This window comes from Syngnathus scovelli, chromosome 4 (genome assembly GCF_024217435.2).
Source record: "Syngnathus scovelli strain Florida chromosome 4, RoL_Ssco_1.2, whole genome shotgun sequence".
NCBI lineage: Eukaryota > Metazoa > Chordata > Actinopteri > Syngnathiformes > Syngnathidae > Syngnathus > Syngnathus scovelli.
In genome coordinates this window covers 1,701,728-1,722,650 of record NC_090850.1, presented here as the reverse complement: position 1 = coordinate 1,722,650, position 20,923 = coordinate 1,701,728, and the positions used below count along the sequence as shown (strand labels likewise).

The 20,923-nt window shown below is 47.1% G+C and overlaps 1 protein-coding gene across 3 annotated transcripts in view; it reads right to left on the bottom strand.

Annotated features, from left to right (window-relative positions):
- Nucleotides 1-20,709, bottom strand: part of efl1 (elongation factor like GTPase 1) — a 94,651-nt gene extending 73,942 nt beyond the window's left edge. Inside the window, exons 1-3 of one of the 3 annotated variants that reach the window (XM_049717402.2) lie at nt 20,230-20,709; nt 19,990-20,088; nt 19,553-19,620 (exon numbers count right to left, since the gene is read on the bottom strand). In XM_049717402.2, coding sequence (XP_049573359.1) covers nt 19,553-19,620; nt 19,990-20,080 — 159 coding nt within the window. In that variant the 5' untranslated portion in view covers nt 20,081-20,088; nt 20,230-20,709. The remainder of the gene's footprint in view (nt 1-19,552; nt 19,621-19,989; nt 20,089-20,229) is intronic. The other 2 variants (XM_049717400.2, XM_049717401.2) reach the window with 2 other exon arrangements.
- Nucleotides 20,710-20,923: the final 214 nt, after the last annotated feature.

Sequence of the window (20,923 nt, the reverse complement as noted above, 5' to 3'; positions counted from 1 at the left end):
CGCTGGACAACAAAATGGATTACGTTCGCCTGCTGAGGTCTACGAACCGGAGGGTGCGGATCTGCTGTGTGCTCGTGTTCACCGAGACCTGGTTGACTGACAACATTCCGGACTCTGCCGTGCATCTGGAGCGGCTCGCGTGCTATCGGGCAGACCGTGCCATTGTACGAGGGGGAAAGTCGCGAGGAGGTGGAATATGCGTCAACATCCGAGAAGAATGGTGCCGGGACTCTGTGGTGGTATGTAAGCACTGCTCGCCACTTGCGGAGTTTGTGATCATCAAGTGCCGTCCTTTTTACCTGCCGAGGGAATTTACCGCGATTCTGCTAGTCGCGGTATACATCCCGCCTTCCAACATCGAAGGCGACAGGATCGCGGCGCTTGGTGAACTGTACCAGGCTGTCAGCGAACAGCAGACAGCACACCCTGACGGTTTCACCATCTTCGCTGGAGACTTTAATCATGCCAACCTGAAGTCTGTTTTCCCGAGGCTTCATCAGCATGTTACTTTTCCGACACGTGGAGACAGCTTCCTGGACCTAGTCTACTCTGCGCATAAGGGAGCTTTCAAAGCCACCCCCCTCCCCCATCTTGGGCTTTCTGACCATCTCACCGTTTTGCTTTTGCCCGCATACAGACAATTGGTAAAGGCATCCAGGCCGGTTCGGAGGCGGGTTCCTGCCTCAGATGCACTTCGTGACTGCTTCGACACCACTGACTGGGACTTGTTTAAGCAGGCGGCAACCTACAACGATCGGACAGACATAGAGGAGTATACTGACTCTGTTTCCTCTTACATCACGAAGTGCATTGATGATGTGACTTGCTCAAAATCCGTCGTCACTTGCGCGAACTGGAAGCCGTGGCTGACAGGGGCTGTCCTCAGACTGCTTTCAGAGCGGGGGATGAGGCTGACTTGAGGACCGCTAGGGCCGACCTGTCCCGGGGCATCAAAGAGGCGAAAAAGGCGTTCTCGTGCAAGGTCTCCACCCACTTCAAGGACAGCAAGGACGCACGTAGCCTTTGGCAGGGCATTCAGACCATCACGGACTACAAGCCCGCGCCGAGGAGCTGTGAGGGCGACGTCCGTCTGCTGAACGATCTAAACCGCTTCTTTGGTCGCTTCGACGCCCAGAACAGCACTTGCCCGCTGAAGACCACTCTCCCCCCACACGAGCAGTCCCTGCGCCTGTCTGCCGACGGAGTGAGGAGGGCGCTTGCCGCTATTGACACCCGTAAGGCGGCGGGCCAGGACATCATCCTGGGTCGAGCGCTGAAGGACTGCGCTGGGGAGCTGTCGGGTGTCTTCACGGACATCTTTAACGTTTCCCTGCAGCAGGCCATCGTCCCCTCGCGTTTCAAGGCTGCCACCATCGTTCCTGTGCCGAAGAAACCTGCACCGTCCTGCTTCAATGACTACCGCCCCGTGGCGCTGACGCCCATCATCATGAAGTGCTTTGAGCGGCTTGTCATGGAGCACATCAAATCCGTTCTCCCCCCCCCACACACACCTTTGACCCTTTCCAGTTTGCGTACCGTGCCAAACGGTCCTCTGAGGATGCCATCTGCTCTGCCCTCCACTCGGCCCTCACCCACCTGGAGAGAAAGGACTCATATGTGAGGTTGCTGTTTGTGGACTCCAGCTCTGCCTTTCAACACCATTGTGCCGCAGCGACTCATCTGCAAACTCGACGAGCTGGGCCTCAGTACCTCCCTCTGCAACTGGCTACTGGACTTCCTCTGTCAGAGGCCTCAGGTGGTGCGTGTTGGCGACAAAATCTCCGCCAGCATCACGCTGAGCACAGGGGCCCCCCAGGGCTGCGTGCTCAGTCCATTGCTCTTCACCCTGCTGACGCATGACTGCACTGCGACCTACAGCGACAACCGCATAGTGAAGTTTGCTGACGACACGACTCTGGTGGGTCTCACCACGAATGGCGACGAGACTTGGTACAGGTCGGAAGTTGACCTTCTGACCACGTGGTGCAGGGACAACAACCTCCTGCTGAACGTAAACAAGACCAAGGAAATCGCTGTTGACTTCCGGAAGGGTCACACAAAACACCTGCCGCTGATCATCGACGGTGCTGTGGTGGAGAGGGTGAGCTGCACCAAGTTCTTGGGGGTGCACATCAGTGAAGACCTCTCCTGGTCCGTAAACAACGCGTCACTGGCAAAGAAAGCTCAACGCCGCCTGTACTTCCTGCGGAAGCTCAGGCGTGCAATGTGCTCCTCAGGCAGTCCTGTCTACATTCTACCGTGGCACCATTGAGAGCGTCCTCACCAGTTGCATCGCTGTCTGGGGTGGTAACTGCACTGAACAGAACTTGAAGGCCCTGCAGCGCATAGTGAATACGGCTGGTAAGATTATTGGTGCTTCGCTCCCCTCCCTGAAGGACATTTACACCTCCCATCTCGCCCGCAAGGCAACCTCGTTTGCGAGTGATGTGAGTCACCCGGCTCACTCTTTGTTTGACCTTCTGCCCTCTGGGAAGAGGTACAGGAGCCTGCGCTCCCGCACCACCAGACTCGCCAACAGCTTCTTTCTCCAGGCTGTTAGGACCCTGAACTCGCTACCTCCTTCTGCGTATCGTGCGGCACTGTTGCGTTATTTTCTGGAATGTTTGCTGTACGCTCACTTGCTCCTTTTTGCTCCTCTTATTTATTTATTTGTTGTGTTATTTATTCATTATTTATTCAGCACGCTGTTGTTTACTTGTCTATTGTGGGCCATGTCTTGTCACCGCGGGATAGGGGGGAACGAAATTTCGGTTTCTTTGTGTGTCTTTGGCATGTGGAGAAATTGACAATAAAGCTGACTTTGAATTTGACTTTGAATTACAATACTTCTTCACTGAAAATCAAGGCAATTGTGTCCAATTTCTAAAGAGACGGTTGCCTTGTTTAAGGATTTTAACCTAAAGGAGACACTATCAGACTAAACATGCTAACACATACGACAAGCTAACAGGGAGTGACCGCGCTGATAAAGTGAAGCAGCTCCAAGCTGAACTGGCATCACAACAGCGACTCTTCACACGGACGGGGCTGTGAGTCAAAAGTAAATATTACTTAATATTAAATATTACGAAGTGGCCATGTTAATACTGTTATGAACCTGTAGATGTGAAACAAACTATTACTTTCTGAAATATATTGTAAGTGACAAGAGCAAAATTCACTTGTTTTAAATTTAAATAACAGACAACTTTGCATTACTTATGACTCCTGTTTAAAATGTTCATGAGGCAAAAATAATTTTAAACTCTTGTAAATTTAAGGTATTTCATACTGTTTGTTCAATGTTATCTGACTCTTCAGATATGAATGAAAGGCATAATTTGTGTTTTTAGAGTTGTTCACATCTACCCGAGTGGATTACGTTTGGTTTTGTTATTTTAACAATAAAGACAATTGGGACAATGAAATTTGTTTTATAACAGTGTCTATTTGCATGAAATTTTTGTAGTTAAAAAATGTCAGAAAAAACTATTGGCCCCCAGGCCCCTTCACTTTATCAAAACTGCCCCTCCTTGCAAAATGTTTGGACAGCCCTGGTTTAAGGGAATGATAAATGTTTTCTTCCGAGGGGGAGCGTCACAGAAAATAATTGAGAAGCACTGGTGTGCAGAGATGTGGTGAGATGGAATCTCGGATGACTTCAGGTAAAAGACACACAACATCCTGGGCTGTTTGCCAGTTGATTACATACAAAAACAGACAACACTTAACTCTGAGATAAATCATTTAATATTTTTAATATTTCTGTGACCAAATGTACAATCGGCGGTACTTGGGCACTTGCCTAGGTGCTGAAAGGGGTGGCATCTCTTGCGTCCGTAGCCACGGGGGAGTGGGGCTTGCACCCCCACCCCTTTAAACTTCTCCCGCAACAGAATGTTCACGAAATCATACTAGGAACCCGCTCCGGGAAGTACCCCCGACGCCAAAATATGGCACCGTATGAAGGCGGCGGGCAAAGCCCTCGGGACTCCCGCAGCCCGATTGAGGGTAAACCCCAGAGCAACCGGGTCGGTATGGGCGCGGCCTTGTGTTGCGGTGGTGCAGAGGTGTCGCTCACCCAATCGCGAAACCCTCGGTTAAACCTGAGGCGTTTGGTCCGGGTTGCCGCCTGAAACGTACTCTCACTCCAGGATGACTCCCGCGTGCCCGCCTTGTCAGCGGAGCTCGCTCGGCTGGGCATCGCTGTAGCTGCCTTCTCTGAAGTGCGGCGGCCGGGCTCTGGCGAGATCAGGGCAGGTGGATACATCTACCACTGGTCTGGTCGACTCGACGGTCAGCACAAAGAGGGAGTGGCCATTGCGGTGGCTGACCGGGTGGCGTCACAAATACAGGAGGTCACGTCGGTCTCGGAGCATATTATGCGACTACGGCTCGCACACTCGTTGGGCGTAGTATCGTTTGTCGCAGTGTACGCTCCCACCGGGACGAGTGAGCTGTCTGCGAAGGAAGACTTCTACGCTGAACTCAGCTCGGTTGTGGACGCTGTTCGTCGGAGGGACACGCTGATTGTTCTTGGGGACTTCAATGCTGTCGCTGGTACCTGCGGGGATGGCTACGAGACATGTGTTGGTCCTCACCGCTCCGGAAATTTCCCCAATGGGGAACGTGACACCAACGGCACCATGACGCTTGACTTTGCCAGGAGTCATGGTTTGAGAGTTGGTGGATCATGGTTCCAGAGAACGGATTCTTGGCGTTGGAACTGGTATTCAAATACCGGCCTGGTCAGGAAGGAGATTGACCAGGTACTTGTGGATGGTCGCTGGACCCTGCTGCAGAACTGCAGGGTGTGCCGAAGTGCACAGTTCTTCAACCGACCACAGGCTTTTTGTGGCAACGCTGAAACTACGCCTTCGAGCTCCGAGGAGAGCGGTGCCCTGCCAGATTCGGCTGGACGTCGGTCGACTGCAGGAGCCTGGCGTGGCAGACGCGTATGCCGGGAACTTGGCTGGGAGGCTTGGTGGGCTGGGCGCAACGGAGGACCTGCAGGCACTGTGGGAGGGCTTCAGAGACGCAATCCTTGCGGCTACCAGCGATAGCATTCCAGAGATCCTTAGGAATCGTCGGACTGCCCTTTCCCAAGAGACAGTGGACATAATCGACGAGTGCCGCAAGGCAAGACTCGATGGCAGAACCGGTCACTACAGGGAACTGAGGCGAGAAGCCATTCTAGCTGCTGGTCGAGACCATGAGGGGCGGGTTTGAGATCTCTGTGAGGCGGTCGAGGGTCACTTGGGTAAAAGTGACGCTCGCCCGGCTTACAAGGTGATTCAAGAACTCCGCTCGTCCAGGCCCCGCCTGCGCAGCTTAACGGTCCTAGCGGCTGATGGCAGTGTCCTATCGGAAGGAGATGGTCTGAAGCGCTCGGCCGAGTACGTCGAGGAGTTGTAACGGGCTGAACCTCCACGCTGCGAGCTCTCTGCTGTGGGCATCCAGAACCTGGTGCCTAACCCACCCCTCAGCATTGATGCGCCTACCCTTGAGGAAGTCCAAAAGGCTCCGAGAATCTGTGGTGTCTGTGCAGACATGCTCAAAGCTGGAGGGGATGCCGCCCTCCGATAGTTGCACACGCTGATTTGCTCCGTATGGGGCTTGGGGCTCATCCCAACCGAGTGGAAAAGGGGCGTTGTCGTCCTTATCTGGAAGGGGAAGGGTGAGATCTGGGAGTGTAACAACCACCGAGGGGTTACCCTTCTCTCGGTGCCAGGCAAAGTCTTCGCCCGGGTACTTCTAAACAGGATACGTCAGCAGCTCTTAGACCACCAGCGCCCTGAGCAGTCCGGTTTCACACCAAAAAGATCAACCGTAGACCACATCCTCGCGCTTTGTGTCCTCACTGAGCGCTTTCGAGAATTCGATAGAAAGCTGCTTGCACCCTATATTGATTTCAAGAAGGCGTTCGACTCAGTCAGTAGAGATGCTCTGTGGAGACTTCTGGGGCTACGTGGGATCCCCTCGCAGCTTGTCCATCTCATCTCGGCTCTATACTCCGACACAGAAAGTGCTGTTAAGTACAGAGGCACCACCTCTGACTTCTATCCAGTCAATACTGGGGTGAGGCAGGGGTGCGTACTAGCCCCATCACTTTTCAGCACTTGTATGGACTGGATTGTGGGCCGCGTTGTAGACAGGACGGGCTGCTGGGCGTCGTTCGGCAATGTTCGGATCACTGATCCGGACTTTGCTGATGACGCTGTGATCTCTGCGGAGACCCTAGACGTCTTGACCGAAGCACTTGAAGCGCTGAGCAAGGAGACGGAGCCACTGGGATCAAGACGAAGAACCAGGTCTTCGGTGACTTTAGGGACGCTGCTATCGAGTCAGCTGATGTGGCGAGCGAGAAGGTGGAGATCGTAGACAAGTTCACTTATCTTGGCAGCGTGGTTCACCGCTCCGCTTTGTGTGAGGCTGAGGTCGCTCGTCGGCTTGGTCTTGCACATGGAGTGATGGGCTCGCTGAATGGGACTGTTTGGCGCTCCCGATATCTGAGCACGTTGACAAAGGTTCGAGACGGTTCTCGAGCAAGCGAGGATGGAGTGCATCAACTGCCAGATATGGGAGCGACAGCTGCGCTTCTACGGCCACGTGGTACGCTACCCGCCCTCGGATCCAGCGAACAGGATTCTGTCCGCTCCGGACCCGAGGGGGTGGAAGCGCCCAGTAGGGCGACCGCATGTGCGGTGGTTGGAGCAGCTCGGGAAGCGTCTTGAGATTGTGGGGTTGTTGGGCCGGGCGGGCGCTCGGTCCTACGCCGTAAGGTCACCGATGGAGTGGAGCAAGAATGTGAGCGCAGCGAAGCGTCACCGCGACGAGTGCCCCCATACCTGACCTGAAATGTACGATTACTTTAGGGGAAAAACTGAAGAGACAAAAGTTATTTTTAAGTTTAATTGTCAGTGACAATTAAACACACTTTTTTTTAAACTCTTTATTTAAACTGTCACTTTGTGTTAATTTGATTACCGTATTTTCCAGACCATAAGCCTCACCTGATTATGAGCCGCACCCGCTAAAATTTGGGGTTAAATCTTGTTTTGTTCATATATAAGCCACACTGGACCGCAGGTGTTTTAATGTTTAATTACCATTTGTAAGAGAATATACACAAAGAAGATTGTCAGGAAAGAGATGGTTCGTTGGGGAAGTATATCTTTTATTAACATAACGTTTATTGACCGAGATGGAGCTCTGCAAACATACAAACATGCATAAATATAAGTGACGACCAAAATAAATTGAATGTGCAGAGAACACTCGCAACACACAACTAATAATAAATAAAATGGGACCACTTACAGGGGTAAAGTTTGCAATGCGATACGAGCTAGACATAGCTCCGGAGAAGACATGACCCGGGGAAAAAAAAAATACCGAAAAGGTTAATGCGACACGATGTCATCAAAAACAGCCCAGTGCCCTCTAGTGGCCGGAGGAAATCTCTACATACATGACCAGCTATATTTCCATTGTTAAGCGTCAAATCGACTGCCTTTGACTTAAAAGCTGCTTGCATTTCTTTTGTCCCCCATAATGAGGGTTTGTGTATAAAAGCTTCCTTTCTCCAGTAATGTCCGTCTTGATCAGTTGGCCGATATATCGGGCCGATACAGTAATCCCTCGTTTATTGGGATAATTGGTTCCAAAACCACCCCGCGATAAGTGAAACCCTCTCATCTGTACATTTTTTTGTCAATAAATGTATATGAAACCATTTAAGTGCATATGTTACTATAACATTAAATAATAGTTTCAAACATGTAAATAATACATCAATAGTATAAACAACATACAGAAAATATTGTATACCACGATGTAGCAAGGGATTACTGTAATTTGCGGCGCGGCGGTTGTTTACATAAAGGACAAAGATTCGATCACGGGATGACGAAGGGCCCCACTACTACCGGCATCATGAGCGGCTTTGTTTGTAAGTGACACGAAGGAGAGTTTGAAGGATTTAATGATTTGGAGTGACACAGAAGGTTTGAAAAACTATTATGGCTTTTACGCACGCCCGGTCCTACTCTACGGATCTCTCTTTCACCTCCATGGATGGAAGTCGGGGGCCGGCGCTCGGCCGGGTGGCTGTCCGGGGACGGTGGATGGGGCTCGGACACGGCTTTTACGCACGCTCGGTCCTACTCTATGGAGCTCTCTTTCACCTTCGTGGATGGAAGTCGGGGGCCGGCGCTCGGCCGGGTGGTTGTCCGGGGACGGTGGATGGGGTTCGGACATGGCTTTTACGCACGCCCGGTCCGATTTTATGGAGCTCTCTTCCACCTCCGTGGCTGGAAGTGCCACCTCCGGGAATGGAAGTCCACGCCGCCACATGCCTGGAAGTCGACACCGGTGCTTGGGGCCGTGTGGTGGTGAACTATTTATGTTATAGTTATTTGATATATTTTACTTCGTGTAGCAACTTGTATATATTTTTATCATTACAGTTCAGTAGTTGTTGGCTCGTTGAACTTTTATTTTGTTAAATAAAGAGCCGTTTGCCAAACCCACATCTTTTCTGGTACTTTGTTGACGCTACATTTTTGTTATATATTAGATCTGTGGAATAACGACGAGGCTGACGTCAGCCGCGCTCGCGCGACGTTATTGACAAAGGACGAGGAATTTGATCGATGGATTTAATGATTTGGAGTGACACAGATGGTTTGATAATATTGTTGTTTATATGATAGTTATTTGATATATAATTTTCTCATATATAGGTCTGTGGAATATTTAGAATATTTAGACGTCACCGGCACGGCGCATACGCGGCCTCGTTTCCATAAAGGACGATCGATGGATTTAATGAATTGGAGTGACACAGATAGTTTGATAAACGTGTTATTTATGCAATAATTATTTGAATAACTCTGAATGTTACGTCAGGGCCGTTTTCAGCTCTTCGTTTGTGTTTATGTCACGTTAGCTACCTATCGTTTAGCTTGTTGTTGCTCGTTCATGTCTGTTCTTGGTGTTGGATTTTTCGAATAAATTTCCCCCAAAATGCGACTCATACTTCAGAGCGACTTGTATGTTTTTTTTCACTTTATTGTGCATTTTATGGCTAATGCGACGTATATTCCGGAGCGACTTTTAGTCCGAAAAATACGGTAATTTTTTTTGCATTTATTTTTATTTAATAAATGTTCATTCATAAAGTATTTATTTTATTAACATACCGTATTTGCCGGTGTATTAGTCGACATTTTTTGATCCAAAATAGACCGAAAAAAATCGACCTCGACTTATACACCGAGTCATAAAATTTAACTTCGTATTCATCGCTTCAAATGTGATGGTAACCAAGGCCGTTTCTCATGCATCTCATTGTGCGTTGCACTTAGAAAATTTGAACCGGGCGGCGTGCGTGAGTGCGCGGCCCGCTGGAAGTCGAATGAGGCTCAGCGATCTCCGCCGCGGTGCTTATAAACAGCCGATCCGCTCGGCGGGGGCTATTTTCGGCCACTCGGCGCGTGCGCACGGCCTCCCGGATGTGCCGGGCGGCGTGCGCGAGTGCGCGGCCCGCTGGAAGTCGAATGAGGCTCAGCGATCTCCTCCGCGGTGCTTATAAACAGCCGATCCGCTCGGCGGGGGCTATTTTCGGCCACTTGGCGCGTGCGCACGGCCTCCCAGATGTGCCGGGCGGGTGCGCGAGCTCGCCGGCCGCTGGAAGTCGAATGAGGCTCCGCGATCTCCTCCGCGGTGCTTATAAACAGCCGATCCGCTCGGCGGGGGCTATTTTTGGCCACTTGGCGCGTGCGCACGGCCTCCCGGATGTGCCGGGCGGGTGCGCGAGCTCGCCGGCCGCTGGAAGTCGAATGAGGCTCCGCGATCTCCTCCGCGGTGCTTATAAAGTGCCGATCCGCTCGGCTTGGAGCTATTTCCGGCCTCCCGTTGGTGCCGGGCGGCGTGCGCGAGCTCGCCGGCCGCTGGAAGTCGAATGAGGCTCCGCGATCTCCTCCGCGGTGCTTATAAACAGCCGCATGCGCACAGCCTCCCGGAATTTGAACACATTTCGTCAATAAATTTCGCATATTGAATTTTGAAGTTTAATATAATGCAACAATTGAGCTCGACTTATACAAAGGATATATCATAAAATCGTAAATTTCCGTCGAATTTTAGGCTGTCGACTTATACACCGAGTCGACCTGTACACCGGCAAATACGGTATATAGTTTACACTTATGCGCAAACAAACTTGAAAAAAATATTTTATGTAAACGATTGACTTTTATATCACGTTTTATATATTTCATACTTAATACTCAATTCATTGATTTTTCTGTTCAATAAATGCTAAGTTCAGAAATGTTGTGCACCCACTTATTATTAGAGTGATATTTCAACATGCAAATAAAGCACAAAATTTTATGATTTTGGTCCTAACAACAGGCCAAAAATATCGGCAGGTCATATCAGTGATCCTCTTAATATCGGTCATGTCTTAATATCGGTCATGTCAATAAAGTGCCTTGTCAATGCACAAACATTTTTAAATTTGACCCTTGAGGTACCCGTATGTTGCAGTGGCTCAACACATTCCTTGGTACGCTGCGTTAATCAGCTAAACCCCCGCCCGCCCCTTCTTTTGAAATTCATTTATCAAGCAGACTTCAATAAAAATGTGGATTTTCAATTTTGTTATTTCCTAGAATTCAAAAATAGAAATTATAATAGTATTGAGAGTGATTTATAATGATACAGTGGTGAAGCCTTACAATAAACCCAAAAAGTACAGAATGTGAAACTGGCCGTCTTCCCTCTACTATGCAATAAATAAGAATGTTGCAAACATTAGGCTCACTGCTGTCAACAATTCATACACAAGTTGTAGCTCGTCAAAGTCAAAGTCTCCTTTATTGCCAATTCCTCCGCATGTCAAGACACACAAAGAGATTGAAATTATGTTTCTCACTATCCCAGGGTGACAAGACAGAGTTCACAACGCACATACAAGTAAACAAAACAGGAAAAAATAAAACAAGAAGATGAACAATAAGAGTGATAGCACGCTAGCCGCTCCCGATGCACAGCAAAGTCCGGAAAGATGACAGTCAACCAGGCCACTGTGAACACGAGCACACAGCAGGCACGCACTGTCTGGTTCGTGGATCCTATGAGGCGAACGCAACCCATCTTGCCGTCCCGCGAACGAACGTACGCCAGGAGAATGGAACGCACGGCTGGGCGAGCTGGGTTGGCCGCAAGCCTGGCCCGACGTCTCCGCGCTGGCCCCTCTTCCGCTGCCTCGCAGACCCGCTGCCGACGCATCCCAACAATGCTCCAGGACGGAGCAGTCCGAGCTCACGACGCAGTCCAACCGGGGGAGGAAGAGCAGGCCAGTCCGGCGTCGCTCCATGACGAAGCAGTCCGAGCACCCTTAATCTCTCCGCACCAAAGTCCAGAACGCCATAAAACCCACTTCCGCCGATGTTGAGCAGAACATGCCCGCCGCACTAGTAGCACGACGTATCACACGAGACGAACATACACAAAATTGCCGGACAAACACTCAGTAAACACTCACAAAACACCGAACGGGACAGAGAGTGGCCGCTGCGTGTGCACGCGCCGCCATCTTGAACCGCCTAATCGTGCTTGCTACCTGGCTCATATCAGCATCCACATGCTCATACGATAAAATTTTCAAAATAAAAGCACAGCATACCGTATTTGCCGGTGTATTAGTCGACCATTTTCGATCAAAAATCGACCGAAAAAAATCGACCTCGACTTGTACACCGAGTCATAAAATTTAACTTCGTATTCATCGCTTCAAATGTGATGGTAACCAAGGCCGTTTCTCATGCATCTGTGCGTGGGTGTGCGTCCGTCAGGCTCAAACAGCGAGAAACTGAATCATTATAAAGCGTTCGTCGCATTAACACGCATCCTCAGCAACAATTTCAAATATTCTCACCTCAATAACGGACATCGAAAGCCAGGCAGCGACAATGACTGCTAGGGGGAAGTACTGGGTATTGAGCGAATGTGCGAGTCATCGCGCGTCAAGCAACGACAATAACTACCGGTACGTAAACATTCAATCGCCATGTCTAAATGAATGGCGGCACTTAGAAAATATTCGCCAAACTTGGCCAGACTTCCAGGGGAAGAGGCCGAATTTTCACTTGTTCTGGCCGACTGGAGGAACCAGCCGAGGCGGACACTTTACGGCGGTTGAGTCGTTGGCACTTAGAAAATATTCGCCAAACTTGGCCGGACTTCCAGGGGAAGAGGCCGAATTTTCACTTGTGGTGGCCGACACGGGGAACCAGCCGAGGCGGACACTTTACGGCGGTTGAGTCGTTCGCACTTTGAAAATATTTGCCAAACTTGGCCAGACTTCCAGGGGAAGAGGCCGAATTTTCACTTGTGGTGGCCGACATGGGGAACCAGCCGAGGCGGACACTTTACGGCGGTTGAGTCGTTGGCACTTAGAAAATATTCGCCAAACTTGGCCAGACTTCCAGGGGAAGAGGCCGAATTTTCACTTGTTCTGGCCGACATGGGGAACCAGCCGGGGCGGACTCTTTATGGCGCAAGAGCCGTTGGCACTTAGAAAATATTCGCCAAACGCTCTCAGGATAGAGAAGACCAAGAAGATGCCCTTTATGACGACGAACTAAAAGAAAACGAATGGAACGAGCTTTTCGGAAATAGCGACGATTAAGACGAATTTTGAACTCTATGTACCGGCAATCACTTTATAATTATAATTTGTAGTTTCTTAACTAAAAATAAACCAGTTTCTAAGAGTGTTCATTGTTGTTAGTCTCTCGGCGCGTAATATCACAGGGTCATGAAGTAAATAATATTTAAAATGGCGTATAGATCGCTCGCTACAAACTCGCGAATTTGAACACATTTCGTCAATAAATTTCGCATATTTCTGATTGAATTTTGAAGTTTAATATAATGCAACAATTGAGCTCGACTTATACAAAGGATATATCATAAAATCGTAAATTTCCGTTGAATTTTAGTGGGTCGACTTATACACCGAGTCGACTTATACACCGGCAAATACGGTAGTTAACATTTTACTTTGACTTCGTGGTCACTGTGATAGCCAATCAGTGGCTCTGGATGTGGCCCCTGGGCTGCACTTTGCCCAAATCTGGATTACATGGCCAAATAAAATAATTTCGACTATTTTAAGTTGTTGAGTGGCATGGTGGTACAAGATGGTGTATAATCCGGATTTAGCCCAGGCACATTGGCTATCCTAAAACATGTAACTCCAAATTTCACCTGGAGATGGTGCTAAAGCTTGACATAGAGGTGACCTGTTGAGGGCCTAGTAAAAGTTACTTAAAAGTTAGTTCCTCAAAATTAACTTTTGATAAACTGATAAAGGAGGTGACTGATTGATCTAGTCAACCTCTATTGTAATTCAAATATTTCACCAGGAGATGGTGCCAAAGCTCGACATAGGGGTGACCTGATGGAAACTAACAAATCTAATAAATTAAATTGTTTGCAGTTGGGAGGAAACGACCTGTTCAAACACGTAGCAACACACAACTTTGGAATATGATTTTGCTTTACCATAATTTTAATCTGTAACAGTTTGAGCAATATCATTATATATGTTAAATTTAGAAGAACCCATTATTATGGCTACTGAGGATTATCTGTTAAATTGACTATTGTGAAAACATGCTTTTTTGATGTTGCAATGTTTAAATCGATATCCAACATGTATTTAACATTGTTGTTCCATCGATCCATGAATGTATTAAGTTGTAGGGAGACAAAAGAGGTTATTTGCTATACTGGTGGAATCGGCCAGATATTCACCTAGATATTCCTATGACCTGGTGCAGGGATTCTGACCTTCCACCTCGATATTCCTATGACCAGGTGCAGGGATTCTGACCTTTCACCTAGATATTCCTATGACCTGGTGCAGGGGTTCTGACCTTTCACCTACATATTCCTATGAGGTGGAGCGAACGAGCCTATAAAAGCTTGGTTCCGGACAGGAAACTTGCTCTCTCTCGCCAGTATGCTGGCACTGCGTGCCCGGAGCCAAGAACGCCTTTAGACAAAGATGGATTTTCATCCTTTTTGTGATTGGAATTTCTGGAGTCTTCGAATTGGACTTTGTCAAATTTTAAGCTTATAGATATGCATGGAGAGAGGACTTCGGGCCAGCAGAGAAAAGAGATGCCATTTTCAAGGCGTGGTCCTCCTCCTTTAGGCCACATATCTATTCAAACAGAATTCGGATTTTGGAACAAAGGAGAACTGATCACTCGACTTTTTCCACCAAATAGCATTTCAGACTTTTTGTCTCCTCTTTTGCTCTGAGATTGGTGAGTGGAATTGTTGTTAATTGTTCGACTTGTAATTCTTTTCCTACTCTGTCATTAAAATTTCTTCTTAAGCCTTAATTTGGTTATCAATTATTTCGTATTAACTATGTCGAGCAAGGTTTAATATGCGGTAATTAGAACTTTTTACCTCTCAAAATCCAACCCTAACGTCCCCGTCGTGAGAGGTGGTAACAGGTGAAGCTGGCAAATAGGGCAATGGTAAAGCTCATGGGCCAATCACCCGTGTAGTGGATTTAAAAACGATTACAGAAACATTGATGAAGAAAAAGAAACCCACAACCTAGGAGATGTAGACTCTTCAAGCATACAATCTGAAGAGGAAATGAAGTCGCATACTGAAAACCATTTGGAGAGGGTGCGGTGGAATCTGCTATCCCCTAGGAAACCGACCAACATAGCAACCTGGAACATCAGGTTCGCAGCAGGGAAAACAACAGTCATTGCTGGAGAGATGAGAAGATAGAAGGTTTCCATTCTTGGCCTGTGCGAAACCAGATGGATCCAGACAGGTGAAGTCAAACTAGCCAGTGGCGAATACATTCTCTACTCTGGGCATGCAGAGGAAGCAGCACCACACACAGAAGGAGTGGCACTCATGCTCTCCAAAGAAGCGCAACAGGCCCTCATCAGTTGGGAGCCCATCAGCTCAAGAATTATCACTGCGAGATTCCAAACCACCCATAAAAGAATCAACCTTCAAATCATACAGTGATATGCACCTACCAACAATGCAGAGGAGGAAATGAAGGACAATTTCTATAACCAACTAAAACATCTACTCCAGTCCAGGAAGGAAAAAGACCTAACCTTACTCATGGGCGACATGAATGCCAAGGTGGGAAACAACAACAATGGATACGAACTGGCCATGGGAAGACATGGACTTGGCACCATGAACGAAAATGGGGAAAGATTTCCAGACATATGTGCTGACACCAACCTGGTCATAGGAGGCACCATATTCCCCCATAAACCCATTCATAAAGCCACCTGGATATCTCCCGACCACACTACCGAAAACCAGATTGACCACATATGCATCAACCGGAAGTTCAGACGGTCTCTCCTGGATGTGAGAGTTAAGAGGGGGGCAGACGCTGGATCAGGCTGCAAAATTCCAACTCAAGCTAAAGTGCCGCAATACCCCTGCTGGGAACAGAACAAAGTACAACATCCAGCTCTTCCAGGACATTGGAACAACTGAGCTGTATAAAACCACCCTCCAGAACAGGTTTCAAGCCCTGCAAGAACAACCAGTGAAGGAATACTGGAACAGACTGAAAAGTGTATGGAAGGAGACCTGTCTGGACGTTTTAGGGAAGAGGACAAACCATAAACCTTGGCTGTCAACAGAAACCTGGAAAAAAAATAGAAGAAAGGAGAGCCAAAAAGGATACACTAAACAAATGCAAGATACGAGCGAGAAAGGCCGCAGCCCACAAGGACTACGAGGAAGCAATCAAGGAAGTAAGGAAAAGTGCCAAACGGGACAAGGAAAACTACATTGAGGCACTGGCTAAAGGAGCACAGGGAGCAGCAGCACAAAACAATCTCAAGGAACTTTACATGAACACCAGGAAACTAGCTGGGAAGTTCAGACAGAACAACACACAAATCCGGAATAAAGAGGGACGACTCCTCACCACCAAGGAGGAACAACACCAAAGGTGGACAGAGCATTTCAGCAAGCTGTTGAATAAACCACCGCCCGACCAAGTAATAGAGATCTCATCAGCAGCACACCAACTCAAAATCAATTGCGACCCCCCAACAAGATCTGAGGTAAAGAGGGCTATCATGATGCTCCGACGTGTCAAAGCCGCAGGGCCAGATGAAATCCCAACAGAGGCCCTACAGCCGGATGTTGAAACTACAACCGCCATGCTCCACACACTCATCAGGAAAATATGGGAGGAGGAAGAAAACATACCAGCAGACTGGAAAGATGGGCTTATTGCTGTCATCCCCAAAAAATGAGACCTTGGAGACTGCAACAACTACAGAGGCATCATGATGCTATCAACACCGAGCAAAGTGTTAAGCCGCATCATCTTAGAAAGACTACGGAAAGGGGTTGACGAGGAGCTCAGAGAAAATCAAGCTGGTTTCAGAAGTGAGAGATCATGTATTGACCAAATTGCTACCCTTAGGATCATCATAGAACAATCGAGAGAATGGAACACCCCGGCTTACGTAAATTTCATAGACTTCGAAAAGGAGTTTGACAGCGTAGACCGGAAGCTATTATGGAGCTTAATGGCACATTACGGAATACCCCATAAGTTCATAATCATCAAAAGCTCATATCAGGACATGCAGTGCCAAGTGCTGAAACCAGGGACCAACACAGAAAACATTCACCGTGCTCACTGGAGTGAAACAGGGATTTCTACTTTCCCCCTTTCTATTCCTTCTATGCATTGACTGGATCATGAAACAAACTACCCACAATAAAAAGACAGGCATCCAATGGACTTTGACAGAACAACTGGAAGACCTGGACTTTGCTGACGATATTGCTCTACTCTCACACAGCCACCAACAGATACAGGAGAAAACTCAACTACTCGAAAATACAGCAGCTGGACTGGGACTAAAAATAAACAAAGCAAAAACCAAAGAAATGCGAGTAAACAACAAAAACACAAACCCCATTATCCTCAGGGGCTGCCCACTGAAAGAGGTAGACAAATTCACATACTGAGGAAGTGTAATTGCAGTGGACGGTGGAACGGAGGAAGATGTGAAATCAAGAATAGGGAAAGCAAGAACAGCATTCAACATATTAGAAAATATCTGGAAAACCAAAACCATTTCACTCAATACTAAACTCAAAATTTTCAACTCCAACGTCAAAACAGTGCTGCTATATGGGTCAGAAATATGGAGGACCACCAAACACATCACCGCTAAACTGCAAACCTTCACAAACCACTGCCTAAGACGCATCCTCAGGATCTTCTGGCCCAACCGCATCAGCAACACCAGCCTATGGGACCGCACCAAACAAGAAACAATAAAGATACAGGTTTTGAGGAGGAAGTGGAGCTGGATAGGACATACCCTGAGAAAAAAACAACATGGCTATAACCAAGCATGGAACCCACAAGGCAAAAGAAGCAGAGGGAGACCCAAAAACAACTGGAGAAGGAGCACAGAGCTGGATGTCAAGAAGATGGGACTGTCGTGGAAACAGCTGGAGAAAATGGCACAAGACAGACGAGGGTGGATACTCTTCATCGATCGGCTATGTTCCGAAAGGAATGGAAAGGCTTAAAGAAGAAAGAATTTGAACTTTACATTGTCTTTATTTCCCTATCGTAGTCATTCTTTAAATCTGTTCAATTCTTCTTAAAGTGAAGACAGCTTTAATTCTTAACATCAGGAATTGTCAAATCTGGTTCGAAGTAGTTATCTTGAGCTCAGCTAGGGCGAGTGCGCTCTAGTAAATCAACGAATCCCTTTGGTCTTACCAAAGACGGATAGATTTATCCGAGCGGTAACAAGAGCTACAAATCAAAAAAGGGGAAGGAGCCGCTGTAAAAAGGGAGCGGTCGTCTTGATTCCAGGCCTCAAGTGGTACTCTGCACCGGTTTCAGGGTGACTTTAAAGGGATTGGCGTCCTAAAAAGAATAAATTCTTTCTGAATTGATATCTTAGAAGCGGTTAGACTCGGACGAATCTTTCCCCGCCCTGACCTGAAAACTCTCGTCTCCCCGTCAAAGGGAACAAGGAGAGTTTTTAACCCTTTAAACCAGGGATGTCAAAGTCAAACACACCGAGGGCCAAAAAAACAAATTTGCTACAAGCCGAGGGCCGGACTGGTTCAATGTTTATTAAAATATATCGGAATGATTGCACATAGCCTATTGAACTAAGACCTAACACAGTGTACATTATTTAATGATTAAATGAATATGGCAATATTTTGTTATGGCTCTGTCAGTAACTTCAAGGGAAAATATTTTCAACAGCCAAACAGCAAAAAATTAAATTGTTTTAAAAACAAAATGTGTTTCTTAATATCAAGATAAATGCATAAATAAAAGTGCATGCATTATAAACTGAAAGTTTATTATTGTGCTGCTCTATGATCTACCGATCATTGCTTTCAAATCGTAAAATAAAAAATTAATCAAATCAGTTGTATTCTTTCTCATGGCTCTTATCTGCAATTTTCCCTTGGTCCATTCAACTGAAAAATATAAATAAATAAAATTCAAAAATGTACGGCACACAGACAAAACAATACTTTCTTCAAAGAAAAACCACGTCTTGTAGAAACAAATGTAAAAATGTAACCGAATTAAAAAACGGAAAATACGTTACTGTTCTGTGATGCTCACTTGTCTGAGCCTGAGCCTGATTCTTAGAGGTGTCTCATCTTTTGTACAAGTTCATCAATGTTCGGGGTTAGGCTCTGAGGCTCAAAACCCGTTTTTGATCAACTCTCCTTCTGCAAAGGGCCGGGCTGATTTTGCGATCTCTTTTGCCACAATAAAGCTAGTCTTGGCAGCAGCGTCGCTTTGCGATTTAGCATACGTGAACATAGCCTGTCTGGACTTAAGGCCTCGTTTTAACTCTTCCACCTTCTGTAGCTTTTGTTCATATTCCATTTTCTTGTCTTTGTGTGTTTCTTAGACGTTTGATAGTGCCTTCTTAAATTAAATTCTTTCATTACAGCCACATTTTCTCCACACAGAAGACACACAGGTTTGCCTCTTACCTCCGTAAACATGTACTCTGCCTCCCACCTGGCCTGAAAACCCCTGTTCTTAGCGTCCACCTTACGTTTAGCCATTTTTAAGGAGGGGGGTATCAGAAAGTTGAACTCTGCTCTGACTACTGATGAATAATGAAGCCGCTTGTGCGAGCTGCAGGGACATCGCGGGCTACCGTTGCATTGTGGGAAATGTAGTGTTGGTGCGTGCAAAACACCAGCGGGCGGCTGTGGCCTGCGGGCCGGTTCTAATAGTAATTCAATATTATCCAGGGGGCCATAGATAAGCAATTCGCGGGCCGGATCCGGCCCGCGGGCCGTAACTCTGACATATGTGCTTTAAACGGAGGGTCGGGTCACTTACGGTCGATAAGTGCGGATTTGACAAAATTAAACTGTGGCTTTTTGATAAGGGAGTGAGGACATTTATATTTTTACTGGACATATGCAGAAAGAAACTTACCTTCCCTGCCTGGCGGCTTGATATGATACCATTGCTTGCCACTAAGCAATCAGCAAGAGTAGTTTTACCTGGGGGGTGGGGGGGGGGGGAACAAACGTAGTCAACAAATGTCTTAAATGAATGAGGATGTTGTATTTAAACCTTTTAAAACTACAACAACCATCATGGGGAGGATAACGTATTTTTCTTTATCAAACTACTATTTCACATTATATCAAGAACTTGTCTCGGAAAAGGTGGTTGATTACACAGGAAGTGGTTCCACTATACCGAATGTTATTTTAAACGGAATGAAAGGTGTAATCTATTGACTGTACTGTATTTTCTGAATGCGTCTACTCTATATTTTAGGTTGAACGTTTATGTTACATTCAGTTATAGCACTTGTATACAAACTCTGAAGTAGACTGTGTAGAAAATCCTAAGAATAAACTCACCGTGGTCAACATGTGCCAATATGCAAAGATTTCTAATACTGGCTGGATTTTTCTGCAGTTCAATGATTCTATCCAGACTGGTAGGGCCCATTGCGAACCCTAAAACAATTATATAACACACAATACACACAATGTTAGACGGACGATGACTCCGATAGAATATGCTCCATAATGTCAGGCCTTGCAGCACATTTGAGTTCGTTTATGACAATCAAAGCTGTCAATGTAGCACAAACAAACCTGAGCAAGTACGCTGTAAAAAGCAGGCGTTGTAAACTCAAGACTGCTCGTGAGCCGAGTGGATAAGAGAGAAACAAGTCTTCTGAAACTTCTGATGGTACAAAACACCGAATGGCACGGAGCAACGTGCATTAAATCAGCTGAAGAATATGACGATACGGTCGTCTAATTCACATGCGTGTCTATTGTTTCCGGGCGAAAGAAGTCCAGAATGACGTCATTCCTCTTCTTCTTCTGTCGTATTTTCGGCAGAGTAAACGCGACGTGGCGCAGCACAGCCTTCCCAGATAAAATAAAATGATGTATTGCTACAACGACAAAAACAAAACTGAACCACGAGCGCCTCATATCTGCGATTACAGCTCTAAATCGTGTACAAAATACTTATGTCATCGGCTGGTGGTTCCCATTCACTTCAAATAAAAATGAGTTAAAGAAAAAACTGTGGCATGAGTAAAAAACACGTCTTTATTCTCTGACTAACTGCCAAGAAATGATCCAAGTGAACAAAGGAATAAAGACAAGATGACGCAAGACGCTAACTGCAGGCTTGCTGTGTTAGACCCCTGTTACGAAAGTACGCCACAATACACCCTCGGCGGTGCGAGTGTAACTGCGGTCCAGTAACTGCGTGTAGCTGGCCCAGTGTCTTTTTTTTCTTAGTGTACTGAGTGGAATTGTCTTCGTTGCTCAG